The sequence below is a fragment of the Opisthorchis viverrini genome (assembly GCF_000715545.1).
Source record: "Opisthorchis viverrini unplaced genomic scaffold opera_v5_122, whole genome shotgun sequence".
NCBI classification, from domain to species: domain Eukaryota; kingdom Metazoa; phylum Platyhelminthes; class Trematoda; order Opisthorchiida; family Opisthorchiidae; genus Opisthorchis; species Opisthorchis viverrini.
The window spans coordinates 5,066-19,858 of NW_008751780.1; the positions used below are offsets into that span (position 1 = coordinate 5,066).

The 14,793-nt window shown below is 47.1% G+C and overlaps 2 protein-coding genes across 2 annotated transcripts; one reads left to right on the forward strand and one right to left on the reverse strand.

Moving 5' to 3' along the window:
* Positions 1 to 9,845: 9,845 nt before the first annotated feature.
* Positions 9,846 to 10,823, forward strand: T265_06130 (hypothetical protein; the record flags this gene model as incomplete). Its single annotated transcript, XM_009171323.1, has 4 exons — positions 9,846 to 10,046; positions 10,083 to 10,275; positions 10,310 to 10,494; positions 10,611 to 10,823. 4 exons carry the CDS (start codon positions 9,846 to 9,848, stop codon positions 10,770 to 10,772), a joined length of 741 nt encoding a protein of 246 aa, XP_009169587.1.
* Positions 10,824 to 11,002: 179 nt separating this feature from the next.
* T265_06131 (hypothetical protein) lies at positions 11,003 to 11,236 on the reverse strand (the record flags this gene model as incomplete). The annotated part of the gene is made up of 1 exon (XM_009171324.1): positions 11,003 to 11,236. One exon carries the CDS (start codon positions 11,234 to 11,236, stop codon positions 11,003 to 11,005), a length of 234 nt encoding a protein of 77 aa, XP_009169588.1.
* Between the last annotated feature and the right edge of the window lie 3,557 nt (positions 11,237 to 14,793).

Below are 14,793 nucleotides of genomic sequence, written 5' to 3' on the forward strand. Positions count from 1 at the left end.
ACAGTCGAAAAGTTTTCAACAATTTTGTGAGTAGTTTACTTCAATGTTCAGCAGGACCTACCCGCCGAAGCGTCTTGAGCTAGTGAATGCGAGTTTCGTTCTAGTTCTATCTAGTTGAGACTCTCTCCTCGTGTTCATACGATATTTTTCGACCGTAGAATGGGCTCCCTCATCGAGTCTCATATTTAGATCCAAATTCCACAAAGAGTGGATCGCTGGTAAGAACGTCTGCCTCTCTACGTTAGCTACCAGGTGCCGAATCTCATCAGAGCCTACGTGCCCGGCACAAATGTCTATATAAGTGTGCATATGAAGACATAAGATCGGAAACACCACATCAAGTTTCTACTCAGGACCGTTAAAAAACTGAAGATTCAATAAAACTATTACCGACTGAACATTTAACCATCAGAGTTACACCATTTCTGAGAAAACATCAGAAACGCTGGAAAAGCCTATAAAAAAATGGAAAGAAATCGGATATAAAGTCCTCGCTTGCTCATCATGGTTGATCGGATATACCAAAAGTCATTTGGCAAGAAAACAGAAATGAGGGTTTAAACTGGTGCTCCGCTCGGGATACCCGGGAAAGGATCTTGACTTCCAGTGATGTCGAACTGGGCATAATGTAACGTACTACAGGAATCTGACATGCGCTGAAGGCTAAAAGCAAAGGATGGAATAACCACTGATATACCATTTTGTCACCCACCCATTAAGAGTGGAAATCACCTAAATGGTCACTTGAAACAAAACTCGGATCCTAACTACTTGGACGACACTTCGAAAGCCATCGTCCGTTTACTCCGGTTGGCAACCATTCAAAAACATTTGGACTTTTCTCCATGTCCTTGTCCAGATCTGCTCATAGATCAGTCGACAAAAACTCATAATATCTACACACACGGATCGCGCACTACGAATAAAATAATGACTACCGTGCGGAAGTTGACAGATAATCAGTTGATCAACATACTGTTCTCGTTACAATAGTTAGTCTGGGTCGGCCATGCTTCTACATCTTTTATTGAGTCAACCAAAGGCATAGTGAGACAGGAGTAGTAATTAGCTGATCAATCAGCGATTCTCTTTTGATAATCACTGTTTAATACTTGCTGATGCACAGTTCGTATCTGCGAGCTTAGTGAGAACGAAGCTGTGATGAATATGATTGGTACTCCATTCATTGTTCTATTCATTATTCTCTTGTTTCGATATTCCAGATGCTGCTGAAAGCTGACGGGTTCTACTGGTGGAAATTCTAGGACCGGTTTGCCACACAAATGTCCCGAAACAAGAAAGATTACCATTGATTTAACAAGATCATCTACAAACTCTTCATAGGTGAAGAACCTCACACAAAACAGTCGGTCAATCCTGACAGATGGGAAAATTTGAGAGTGTGATAAAACCCTAACCACAGTGCTTCCTTAGTGTTGCGACATGCTGAACGGTCTTGCAACGCTCTATCGGTCTCTCGGCTTCCTGCTCTACCCACTGCGGTATATCCAAAGGCACAGTAGCTTTGGGCATCCCTCTATGGAGACAAAGGAGAATCATTACAACTGTACTTATAGGGCGATTACAGTGTGCCACAAGGTCATGCTAGAACCTCCTCGAGGGGGTGAGCAGTGTCGAACTAAAGATGCTGGGTCCAGATTGGCTGGCGTTTCGACCAATCGGGTCATGATTTGTTTGGTCCGTAGCCTGCACTTGACAAATCCGTCCGAACGATGTGATGTTTGGTCATTAGGTTGCAGTGAGAAGTTATTACTGGACTTCTAAATTGGAGAATGCAAGCATGGATATGGGAGATGCGTCGACTTTTACAAATCAAGAGGAAGCGACCTCTTATCGACCATTCAGGTCCCCATTCATACGTGCAGGTTTTGATCTGGATGAACTTAACGATGTGCGCAAACTGCACAAACTAATGACACCATATTCCAGCATGAGAATCACTTATAGCCTTACGGAACCGATTTATTAGAGCATGCACGAGTTGCAGGTGGATCGGTCGATTAACATTCACTGCACGATTATCTCTGCTGAAAAATTAGGTCCATTTTAATGCACAGATATAGACTGCAGCTGAACGGAAGCCCCGTGTACAAAGGCACACTGTAGATGCCGATAAAAAACAACACGAGGAAACAAGTGAAAAGAACGGCTACTATGTTTTTAAATAGTTGAGAGTTATATAAGTTGGGGAGTATTGTAGTTCAGAGTAAGTCAGAAAACCACAGGTAAGCAGTGACACGGTTGGATTGTGTACATGCGACCAACTGATCTGCTTCCGTGGCGGGTAATCAAACAACTGAGTTACATAACCAGGTAACTCACAGTGCTCCCGCGGCCAAATAAATCTGACATGCACCCAATCAGCACTAAAATCACACGCCAGAGAGATGGTTGGACGAAGAACGGACATGAACAGGCGCAAAATATCTGACACACCAAAGCACCTACTACAGTCCTCCATCGCTAGATTTAGCCAATCAGCACATCACACGCCAGAGAGATGGTTGGACGAAGAAATGACATGAACAGGCGCAAAATATCTGACACACCAAAGCACCTACTACCTACATCAATCGCTAGATTTAGCCACAGTCGGCTTGGTTATGTTGAACGTCTTTGACTCCCTAGCCGATCGGCGCAGACACCTGTGGTTGTTTTCAAGCTCTCTTGCTTCAGTCCGAAGTCCGTCCGTACTTTCGGCTTAACTGTTTGTTCCGCATCTGGTCCATGCTTCCTAGTTCTGATATGGTCTAAATGACGGCGTAATATCCTCCCATCTTCTAACAGCATGTCGATAAGGATATGGTTTGTCGACTTCACAAATACACGCACCCATCCATTATGTGAGGGATGAAGTTTGAGGTGAACCTCCTCGCCACCTCGTACTGTGCGAAGTTGGGCGTGTTTATTTGCGTTTTGCTTCATCAAACACTGTTGATTGACTCATGGCGAGGCATCACAAGTGAAAACAATGGGCTTCACGGATTCACGGATCGATACACAGGACCGAGGATTTTGCTCAAGTTTCCAGGGTCCAGCGGCTGTCTTTCACCTGAAAGGCACAGAGAGAAAAAGGTTTAGCACTGCTCTTTATGTTCTCAGCACGGGGCAGTATGCTTGCCAGCGCGAGGATTCGCATAAATAAATGTCTAATAGTGCTTTAAACTGGGTTCTAGAAGGAGCCTGGACGACCGTCGGAGGAAGGCCATTCCAAGCAGCTACTACTCAAAATGAGAGAAAGTTTCGTATAATGAATGTGTGCGCTCTGAGCCTGAAAATCTTCTTACTATGTCCCCGCCGTGTGTTTACTCGGTTAACGGTGAAGAACCAGTTGGTCAAGCTTTGTTCAAACAGGGCATAAGTGAATGGTGCCCAAATCCAGGAGGGATGGTAATAGGCCTGCGCGGTATCTTGTGGGTGCACCGGCATGTTGAGTCTAAGCGCTCTGTTGAACGACTTCAATCAGCGCCGTTGCAAAACGTCCGCTTGATTCGACGCGCTGGAGCTCCATCCAGGAGGCCTTTGGGGCGTTGAAGTCACCCACCAGCAGGAGATGAATTTGGTTATGGTGGTCGTTGGCTGGTTCGCTGAACTGGGCAATTTGATTGCAAACGTTTGCAATCAAGTTGCCCAGCTCAGCGAACAAGCCAACGACCACCATCTACGATACCTGAGCTACCAACATTTTCCTCTATAGAATTTGGTTATAGCTGGAGGAGAGTTGCTTAAGGGTTCGTATGAGGAATTGGTCATCTTCGGGGAGACTTTTTGGGCTACGGTAGACCACACCGAGAAGGAGAGAATCAAATCTACGCAGTAGGATTGTGTTGCATCGAAATGAATGAGCACCGAATGATTCGTAAGGAAACTTCTCGCCTGTTGAAACGCCTTCTCTTGTTCATTATTCCAAATCCAGCAAACTCCCTGATGTATCAAGTAATTCAGTGGGTGAAAAAGTGGAGCTGCATGCGGAATAAACGTCGCATAGTGATTAACCGTGCCTAATAAAGGTCTTAGTCCATGTTTATTCCTTGGTTTTGGTGCCCCTAATATTGGACTATTTTCACGACTAGAGGGGCCAAACCCCCTGCACTGATGCGGAAACCCAAATAGTCCACATGATCTACCAGGAAGTCACACTCCTCTTTCTCTATTCGTAGTCCATACCCCTTCAAACGATCAAGTACCGGATTCAATGGCTTTAGATGCTCCTCCATGGTACATCCGGTTATCAGAATATCGTCTAGATGGGCGAACGTTTTAGGTATCCCCGTGATAACGTTTTCAATTGTGCGTTGAAATATGGATGGAGCGAAATAGGTTCTAAAAGGAGGGCTACTAAACATGAACAGACCTCTATGAGTACTGATGGTTGTAACAGGTTTCGCTTCTTTCGTTAGTTCCGATTGCCTGTAACAATGAGCAAGATCCAGTTTTGAAAAAAATATTTGCTCTTACCAATTTGTCCCTAGACGTCTTCGATTTTAGGTATTGGGTAATGTTCTGGTGGTGTGGTGGCGTTACCAGTGGTTTTGTATTCACCCCAAATTCTAACTGTGCTGTCCGGTTTCAGTGTTAGCAGAATTGGCGTGGTCCACTCCGTTAACTCCGTGCTTTGAGTTATTCCCTCACGTTGCAAACGGTTAGGCACTTCTTTGAACTTTGGACGCATCCAGTAAGGCAGCGACCGAGCCTTCAGGAATAGCGGTTGTGTTCCCAGCGGAACATATATATTCACTTCCCCCCCCCCGGGAGCACTTGCCAGTTTTCGGCTCTGTTGAGGTTTCCTATGGGGGTATTTGGGTGACGCGTGGGTTCGACAAACCTGAATATCAAAAGGAAGAATTGGGTTCGTAATTCTACGGTACTGTTTACAAAAGGGTAAGAAAATGTATACGACAAACCCCAATAGATCACGCTCGTAAATTCAACAAGTTTACAGACCTGTCACTGACCGGCACGGTGCGGTGTCAACGTTCGTGCACCAAGCAACGGCGAGCGGAATGATGACATAGTAGCATGGGCTGCGGTCGTCCCTTCAGACGACGGTCTCGCGATTCTCATTAAACGTGCGATCACACGGAACTCATGAGAAAACAAATCAAGGCAGGCTCAGCAAACGGGACATGAACGCGCATGGGTGAGTAGGTCAGCAGCGCATATTTACGCACAGACACAACGTCAATACACAAGTATCGGAAAGGCAGTCTCTGCGCCAAGGTGAGTGGCGGGTGCGGGTAAGCAAAACAGCTGGAAACCAAAGTACATAGGCGGGGTAGGCAAATTAATGGGGGAATAATCATGGGGTCAAGTTAGATTCAGCAGGCTCTGAAAATACCTCTTCATGATTTCGGATGAGATTGAACCTCAGGGAGTGTCGAGACCGTAAGTATGAGCAGTTGTTGAGACGTTCTAATAGGTTGGCACCACTTCTTTCAGCAATGTATATGGTTTCGTCCACCGTCACACCCTTATATGAAACATTCACATTTTTCTTCCCCAGCAACTTCACCTTTTCTCCTTCACCCGAGTAGGGGCTTGCTGAAGTTTACCTTTCACGGTCGGTCCCAGGTTGTCTTGTCATGATTTTTTACTGCATAGTGTTATGACATTACCCGTATCCAGCCCCAAAAAACATTGGCGCACTGTTCACCTGTAGCTCTACTTCATACCGCGGTTGAACGCGGCTGGTGGAGGCAGTTGCATGGAGGACGTATTCCGAGATTTCTGACCTTGTAACTTTATTTCAACAGTGTTGGTTTCGAAAGCTGGTGCCGAGCGGCACACTTTTGCGAGGTGGCCACGTTTTTTACAGCGGTTGGAAGCACTTTGTGTATCCTGGCAATCCATCGGATGAGTGCGACCGTCTTCACAACGATTACACTGAAACCTTGCTCTGTTCGACCATTGCTGTAATCGATTCACCTGAGACGATCAATCCACCGACTCTGGTTTCACGATAGTTTACACAGTTTGCAACAAAGTTGCGTTATTCCCTGCTGCCTCTAATGCCGCAGCAACCGTTCTTGGTTAACGCCGTCACACAATCGCCGCTTCGATAATGAACGCCCGGTCCTTTCAGAAGGGCTAACAGGCTAATAATTTTCCAGTGTGTCATGCATCTGTGTAGGCCTCTGTAATCATGGACGACTGAAATTTTTGAAAAACCTGCTGTGCTAGGTTGCTTCCTGGGACTCGTGGAACATCTTTTGGCTTTCTATGTTTGGAGGCTACTGCCACAGAGACAGAAGAACCGTCTGTAACGCAAAATGTCGCCGCTAATTCTTGTCTACCTTTATCGCAAATACAAGGATCACGTGGTGATTCACGTAGTGCTACACGGGATCGAGGCTCCGGTCCAAGTTTCCCTGGTCGGTTTTGTACTAATCAGTCAGTGGTTGTCGTTCACTTTAATGGCACAGGTGAGAGAAGGTTTAGCACTGCTCTTTATGTTCTCAGCACGGGGCAGTATGCTTGCCAGCGCGAGGATTCGCATAAATAAATGTCTAATAGTGCTTTAAACTGGGTTCTAGAAGGAGCCTGGACGACCGTCGGAGGAAGGCCATTCCAAGCAGCTACTACTCAAAATGAGAGAAAGTTTCGTATAATGAATGTGTGCGCTCTGAGCCTGAAAATCTTCTTACTATGTCCCCGCCGTGTGTTTACTCGGTTAACGGTGAAGAACCAGTTGGTCAAGCTTTGTTCAAACAGGGCATAAGTGAATGGTGCCCAAATCCAGGAGGGATGGTAATAGGCCTGCGCGGTATCTTGTGGGTGCACCGGCATGTTGAGTCTAAGCGCTCTGTTGAACGACTTCAATCAGCGCCGTTGCAAAACGTCCGCTTGATTCGACGCGCTGGAGCTCCATCCAGGAGGCCTTTGGGGCGTTGAAGTCACCCACCAGCAGGAGATGAATTTGGTTATGGTGGTCGTTGGCTGGTTCGCTGAACTGGGCAATTTGATTGCAAACCACCATCTACGATACCTGGGCTACCAACATTTTCCTCTATAGAATTTGGTTATAGCTGGAGGAGAGTTGCTTAAGGGTTCGTATGAGGAATTGGTCATCTTCGGGGAGACTTTTTGGGCTACGGTAGACCACATTTTTTTGGGACAATCGGACCCGCACAGCGGTGTTTCAACCCACATTTCATTGCCCGATGGTGCAGGTGTGGTATCAGAGGGGACAATCGGAATCGGCAGTCCAAATATAATTACAGTGCAACCCCATCGTCCATGCGTCGTTTAAATTGAACTCAAAAATATAGTAACCGTCTACCGAGATATCCACTTCAGAGACATCTGGTGTGAGCCAGGTCCGCGAAAATGCGATTATAGACTGTTGTTCAGGGACAGCTGTCTGTTTCAAATCGAAGAGGTTGTTGAAAAGGCTGAGGCAGTTTGTGAACAAGCATTTCAACACTGTCTCTGCTGCCTCCGAGGGTGAGGAGCCGAAAGTTGAGTGACAGGGTGGTTAGCAGCCCTAAAAGTTGTGCGCCGGGTTTGAGTACAAGGCTTCAAAGGGGCCTCTGTGGCAGTTTCGTCTGCTTCCTGTCTTCGTGGTCAACGGGGATGGTTTTCGCTTGCGAGAATGTTTTCGTTCCTTGAGAGCCTGGTTTGCTCGGGCCTTTTAGCTTTGGGGGACGGGGTTTTTACCCTTGGGCGAAAATGTCGACCATTGCCTCCTGTAGCTCTTTCAGCGCCGTCTTTTTGGCAACTCGATTTGCTGTTGATCAAAGGTTTGCGACGAACTTTGGCCCTCCTGAATTTTTGGGTGGTTTACCGCGGGTTGACCGGAAAAGTGTCTCTGTGAGGCCCTGAACGCTGTGTGGCGGCACCAAGAAGTAATGCTTTGGGTGGCGCTCTCAAGAGGCTCGTTTCTGCGGAGGACTGCAAATTGAAGCCACCCAACAGTTTTTTAATCTGGCGAATCTTATAGGGCCTATTTGGCTGCAGTCGCTTTTCTTCCGTGTTTGTGTGAACACCCATTCCGCCAGCGATCAGCGCGGCCACCTCGATGTGCGAGGCCCTTTTCGGTTGGCTGTAGTCACGTTTATGGCTTTGGTTGTCGGGGTCCTGGGCGACGGTTATGTTCAGAAGCAGAGAGGCCGCTTTTGACGGAGTGGAGCTGGAGATTGGCCTCGCTAGTTGTCCCCGCACATCTGACTCAGTCCAGTTCAGAGGCCGTGGATTTGGTGAGGAGTACATGGCCGCACATGTCGTCTGTTACGGAGATAAGCGTCCATAGCTCCACGTACTTTGGGCCCTGCTTGCATTTGAGGTTTGCATCCTCCAGGGCATCAGTGTCCTTGGTTGGCGAGAGGCCTGTGGTGGTCGAATAGAAACTGCTGTCCTGGAGACGCGGCTGGTTGTGGTGGCCTGCTTCCGTGAGCACAAGGGGCTATGACCATAATCAGCTTGGCCACCAGTTTGTGGTCGGCTGAATTGATGCCAAGCGGAAGCCTGCTTCGTGCCTCTACCCCTGATCTGCTGTGACCAAGCTTTCGTGCGTCTAGAGGGCGATCCTCAGGTAGACGCCTAATCATTGTGTTGGCCTTTTGAATGCTGCGAGCCCGCTCCAAGTTCTTCTGTACGGCTGGTAAGGAGGAGAGAGTGACTAAAAGCCCAAGGGTTTGCTCGCTTCTCTTCTGGCGCAACCATTCTGCGCGGAGCGATTGATCAGCCTTGGCGAAGACACTGCTAAAGATCGATTGTGTCAGCTTCGCTGGCGTGATTTCTCCGGAGAACGACCCCCAGATTACCAGCATGTACTCCCTTAAGCGCCTGTCCACCGGAGACGCTGTGGTGGTCTTTATAGATGCGTCAGAGTACCCGTTATGGATAGCACGAGGTACTCGTTCAGCGAAGAAAGTTCCTTATCAACTTTCGTCCGAGTCGCTGCATTCTTTATGTATGAATGCTCCAGTGCTTTAGAAAGACGCTCCACTTTCGCTATCCCGATCAAAGCGGAACACTCATATCGGTCTTTCTGATTCTGCGATGGGGATTGAGTACCGTGTTTAGGGGCTCTCTTCTCGGCTGCGGTATGCATCGCACACTTAACGTAGAGTAAGCTGGCGCAGACAAACCGGTCAGGAGAGTTAGCTAGTCGGCCTCTCTGGTCGTCCTGTAACTCCGTGGATTTGAAGCGCCACCAGGCCTTGCAGGTGTGGCATTACATACCGCGTTTGACGTTCGACGGGCAGCCATTTCGCCCACATCTCTTGTGGTCTATCGATGGCTGCAGAGGGCAATCGGTAAAAAGTGATATCATGTTTAGGACTAGATGCAAAATAAGGAGTATGCACAAAATAACAAGGGTTATCTCTCAAATGTTTTGCTCGAGTAATAAAATTCAACAATGAATCGTGCGTACTATGTGAATAGATTGAACAATGAAAAAATTCTTTCAGAAATTTGCACGGAGGAAAAACGAAACTGATTTCGGACGTATTGCGCACTCAGAAGGCTCACACTTCATCAGTTAACTAATCTCACTAGCTTCCCATGGCTGGCTTTTCAACGAAAATATTTTCTGGAGTAGCACCAACAGGCTTCTTAAGCATGAAAACAAACAAGCACCCCGGAAAATTGCGTAATTGCTACGGGGGTCGAATCCGGCACAATCCTTTCGATTTAAAAATTTGAATCCGCGTTCCATGTACGACTTGTTATAAATACGACTTAATGAGATGTAGTAGCCCTTATGGGTAGTTCCGAAGGTTTTCAGGTCTCAAACTACAACTATGATTTACCGCAAGGGGCTTGACTAAGTTTAGACTTGTTTAAATCGACTTCGGGGTGCACTTGGCGCACTTGGGACAATGTCAGAGGTCGGGTCGGCTGCTCCACGCGCTCATCGAGCAGCAAAACGCAGGGTCATATCCGGAAAGAGATACCTCGAACACAAGAAGTTCATTCACCGGATTAACCGAAGGCTCAAGGCAAAGAATGAACCGCGAGCTAAAGGTCGTTACCCTGTTGGGAAGACTAAGGTGAAGGAAGAAGTGACGAAGAAACGATTCGTGAGTACTTTTACACGCTTCTAACATTCTATACAGCCCCGTAGTTTCACTACACAACAGGGAAAGAGCAAACTACGTCTTCGGAAGACAAAATGCTTCTCTGACCACAAAAGGCGCATACGACCTGGATTTGTACCCGGTACGGTATTGATTCTGCTTGCTGGTCCACACAAAGGAAAACGTGTCGTGTTTCTTAAAGCTCTTCGCAGTGGACTGTTGCTTGTTACTGGTAAGTTAGCCTGACACAACCTATCCATCTTTAGGGCCGTTCAAATACAACGGTGTTCCGTTGCGTCGTATTAACCAGCGTTACGCTATTGCTACCCAGACACGTATCGATTTATCGGGGATCGAAATACCTAAACGTGTGACGGACGAGTACTTTAAACGGGTCGATCTCAAGGAGGACAGGCGTAGCGTAGATAAACTGTTGACGGATGAAGTAAAGGTTAGTTACTTTCCCAGTGATGTCTATTTGCTACTCCTGAATGCGTGACGCAATGTATTTCTGATTTTTATTTGCCACTCTGGTTCCCCAACCGTGCTCATTTATTTTCCTTACAGAAGTATTCCGTTAGTGAAGAACGGAAAGAAGATCAAAAGGTGGTTGACAGCCAGGTATCCGCTGCGATGAAGAAACATCCCGATTCGAAATTACTCCATGCTTACCTGCGTTCCCTGTTCTCTCTCGGCAAGCGTGACTATCCTCACCGAATGATCTTTTGATCTCCCTCTGTACAATAAAATTTTCAAATTGGATCTTGTTCTTAAACTGGTCTACATGTCTGTTCATCGGCGTTGATTATTCCCTAAGGAGTGGTAACCACCGTTTCCACATGGAGCACAGCTGGTATTTCGGCATTTGAATGTCATGTGGAAGAAGTTGACGTCCTTGGTATCGTTCGGTTTAGTCTTCGATGAACAACTTAGGTGGAGTGCCTTGAAAGGATCGGTGTTTAATTCGGCGCTGATGTTACTCCGTAGTAGGTCGTAGACGAAGCAGAAGCACCTGAATCATACTGTCCTCCGGCGTTACGCTTTTCTGTGCTAAGTTCTGGTTCGGAACGTGGTAGTGCTTCTTGCCACTCCGGCAGAGGCGCTGAATGTCTTGGAGAATTTCTCATCTGACTGCGGTGTGCTTGGGTAAGTCGGTACAGTAACTCCAAACCCCTGAACCATTTGTTAGGCATCTCTAGGTTTCAGTGATGGTGTGTGCAGTGAGATCAGCTTCGTATGGTTGTGACTGCTGATCAGATCTTTTCCTTGATATCACAGTAGTGCTGGTGATGTCGGTTGCCTGCGATGGCTTCCTAACGAGGTAATGAGAAAAGCGTTTGGTCGTGTAGCCGGTACCTAATGGGCAGCAATCATTCCTACCATTATCTTCCGGCTTGGTAATGTGCTCTGACTAACGGGAGAAATTGTCTGGTGGTAACTTGGTATGGAAGAATAGGAACCCTGGTGTTTTTGGCGTGGTTCGCCTTCCTGTGTAAGGCCCAGTCGACCCGCCATGTGTTTGGCTGGTAACTGCATCAAATGGAGTCAAGTTAGTGGTAGTGATCTGCGTGCTGACAGTTTCTACCTGGCCGGAGGCGAGGTGGACCAAGTTGTTAGAGCGTGAATGTACTGACCGGAAGGTTTGTGGTTCCAACCCGACCTTTGCCCATCGAATTCCCCTGTTTAGATTCGCATCAGTTGATGTAGTGCTCATACGAAGCGCAATTGGGCTGCTGGCCCAGGTGATCTTCCAACAGCCGTGTTCGAAAATAGCAATGAATCTTAGTGTTCCACGTGCACTACGTTTTTCACGCATATTTATGAGCAGGAACGTGTCCCGGTTGTAGCAATGTTCAAAGACTGCTCGGACCGACTGTTCCAACCGTAAGGATGTAAGTCTTACGCTGGCTACTAGTTTCTCTTACACTGACGCTTATCTTCGGTAAGTCCAAAAGTGTCAGGCAGGTTTTCGACCTGACGGGAGGTGCATTGATAATTTTTCCATATTGCGTCGAATTCCTGAACAGCATCACGTGTGCTTTGCAACCATGGCGGGCTTCCGTTTGATTTTGCACTGATAGACAGTCCGAAATATTCATGGCCAGGAGATGATGCCCATGAAGGTTGTAAACACTTTTAACTTGCTTTATTATCATACCTCTGGTGGGGTGATGGTGCGCAACTAGTGGAGTTCATCAGGGTCGTCTGCTCTTCCCCCTTCAGTTGTGTAATCGACGTCGTTACAGAGTGCACATTCCAAGAAACGTTGAATCTAGGTATCGAAACGACGTATGCAGAATAGTGGACTTGGATTATGCGAACAACCGAGTATTGCGTGACGGTAATTCGTCTGCTCAAATTAGCTGCGTCTCGGTATGCGTTTTACGCTTCATAGTCTAATGCCCTGCTGGAAGCACCCCCATCCTCTTGTGCTTCTCTAAGGCTGAAGAGAATGAGGAGCATGAGTTTGTTGATGAGTTTGCGTATCCTGACAGCCGCGTAAACCGCACTTGTACTGTAGCGGATGAAGTGAATACGCCAATAATGAAGTTGCGGAGTGCGTTAGCGATTCTGAATCACTTATGGCGTCAGAAATGAAATTCGCCGTGCGTGCAGGATGTTTGTAGTAGTGGACTTACTTTATGTTTGTGAGGCGCCTCCGAACTGAGGACTTAAGGCGTCCCCAAATTTTCGACCATGGGTGTCTGCATAGCCAATGGTAGCCAGCAGGGTTAGCTGGCTGCAATGAGTACTGGTCAATGTGGTGCGTGAGGGGTTACTTGGCAACAAACTAAACTTACCAGGTTAGGTGGTTGGGGTGCATATTAAGTTTACTCAACCGCCTTTTACTAAAAAAGGCGTTTCCCGTTCGAAGGCGAAAGGTTCGTGGGGGAGAGCATAACACCGGAAAGTAAAACGAAGCTGACTGTAGTGCTTGCACGTGGTTTTGCACTCTGCAGGACAAGTCACGTAACCGATCCCAGTGTTGTCATTTCCTAGCTGGGCTGCCTAGCTAAAGTTCACTTGTCGTGCGCTGGACTTACATCAGAGGAGGTTCGCAAAGGACGCTAGGTCAATCCAGACTTCATTCGATATGGTTTTCATTCAAATGCTGTCCAAGTGTACAGGCCTATTATTCGTCGGTTTCTTTGGGGACGTAATGCTTCTTTACACTAGTTCCCCATCTTTTTCGGCCTTCACTGGAATTATTGCTATCAATGATAATGTCGTTGAGCATGAGATAACCCAGTGTTTAAGCCGTGAATTTACTGGCCGGAAGGTCCGTGGTTCGAGCCCGATTTCAGCACCTCGATTGCTCCTGTCTAGACTTGGGCGACCCGACAGTATCTCAGCCTTCCTCTTTCCTTCGGGTGGCATAGTAGCTAGGTACCGAAACGATACTGCAGCTGGACAATTATTTTTATTAGTGGTAATGATTGCATAGAGAGCCTCCCTTATACTGTTGATAAATTGGGCACAGTACCCTCAACATCGTATTGTGGAAGACCTGTTGAAGGGCATGATTGGACCATACATGCCTGATTTGCGAAGTGAGTGGCATAGTATTTTTCGGCCAGTCAACTTAGTTCTGAGAATGCCACAATTAGCACTTCAAACATAATGGTCACGATGGATGGTACAATTAATTTTCATCTCACTTGTCATAAAAAAAATAATATGAAATAATTCCTTGCATGGATTCATTGTTCCCAATACAACTAATGTCAAAGTTCCGATGCTTCACTGCCCAGCAGCCATGTCAACTTATTTAAACAAATCGGTGATATGTAGGCGGAATTAAGGTGGAAGGGAGAAGTGTTAACCTGCTGCTTCTATAAAACAAACTGGAACTTACCGGCAAGGTGGACCCTGTTGACCTAGGTCCGCTGTAGAGGGCCATGTGCAGCTACCCTGTCTCGTGTGACCTCGAGGAATTCATTCTAGCTGAGAGGAAGCCGACGTGTCTACAAGATTATTTAAATAAGATGTTGCTCAGTTGAAGTCGGAAGGGAAAAGAATGGAAAATACAAAGTGCTCAGAGAGTTCTCTACCGATTGGTCTCCACAACGGTCTGCTTTCGCTCCATGGTTCCTGGACAGCTCTTCCTGTAGTAGACCAGGTTTTATGAAACAGTAGCAAATATAGTGAGTGCGTCTTCTATAAGGAGACCGCAGGAACAGAATAGCCAAAGCTTTCCTTTCTTGAGAGTTGGTCTTTTTAGGAGAACACTGTTAAAATAGCGGTAACTCGGGCGTCTTAACTGGTTGTTGAACGGGTGGCGGTTTACTGGATGGCGACAGGTCCTTTTGCCGATCTTGGCGGCTGGTTTGCAAGCGTCTCATCACCATCTAAGCAGGCGTTGTCACTGCATGGTTGGGTGGGTTTTGGGGGACGCATGGTACGTTTTTCAAGGTTGATGGAAATTCGGGAACTAGGCCCACCGGTCTATTGTCACCATCGACAGCATGACATCAGCGTTGAGCACTGATGCTTCGCTGTCGTATAACCATGATTTATTTGAAAGCTTTATTGTGAAGAAAATAATAAAAGTGGGCAGGGAAGGGGTTTAGTGCTAGCTTACTTCAATCATTCTGAGGTGCCTATACTTACAGACACTCATTCAGGCAACTTGGATGGAAACTGACAAGTACGCCACTGGCATCTTTTAGCAGCCATATCCTGGAGCTTCCCCAACCAGGTGCGGTGGGGATCTCGCGGTCCCATCCTGGACAGCGAGTAGCACCGACGG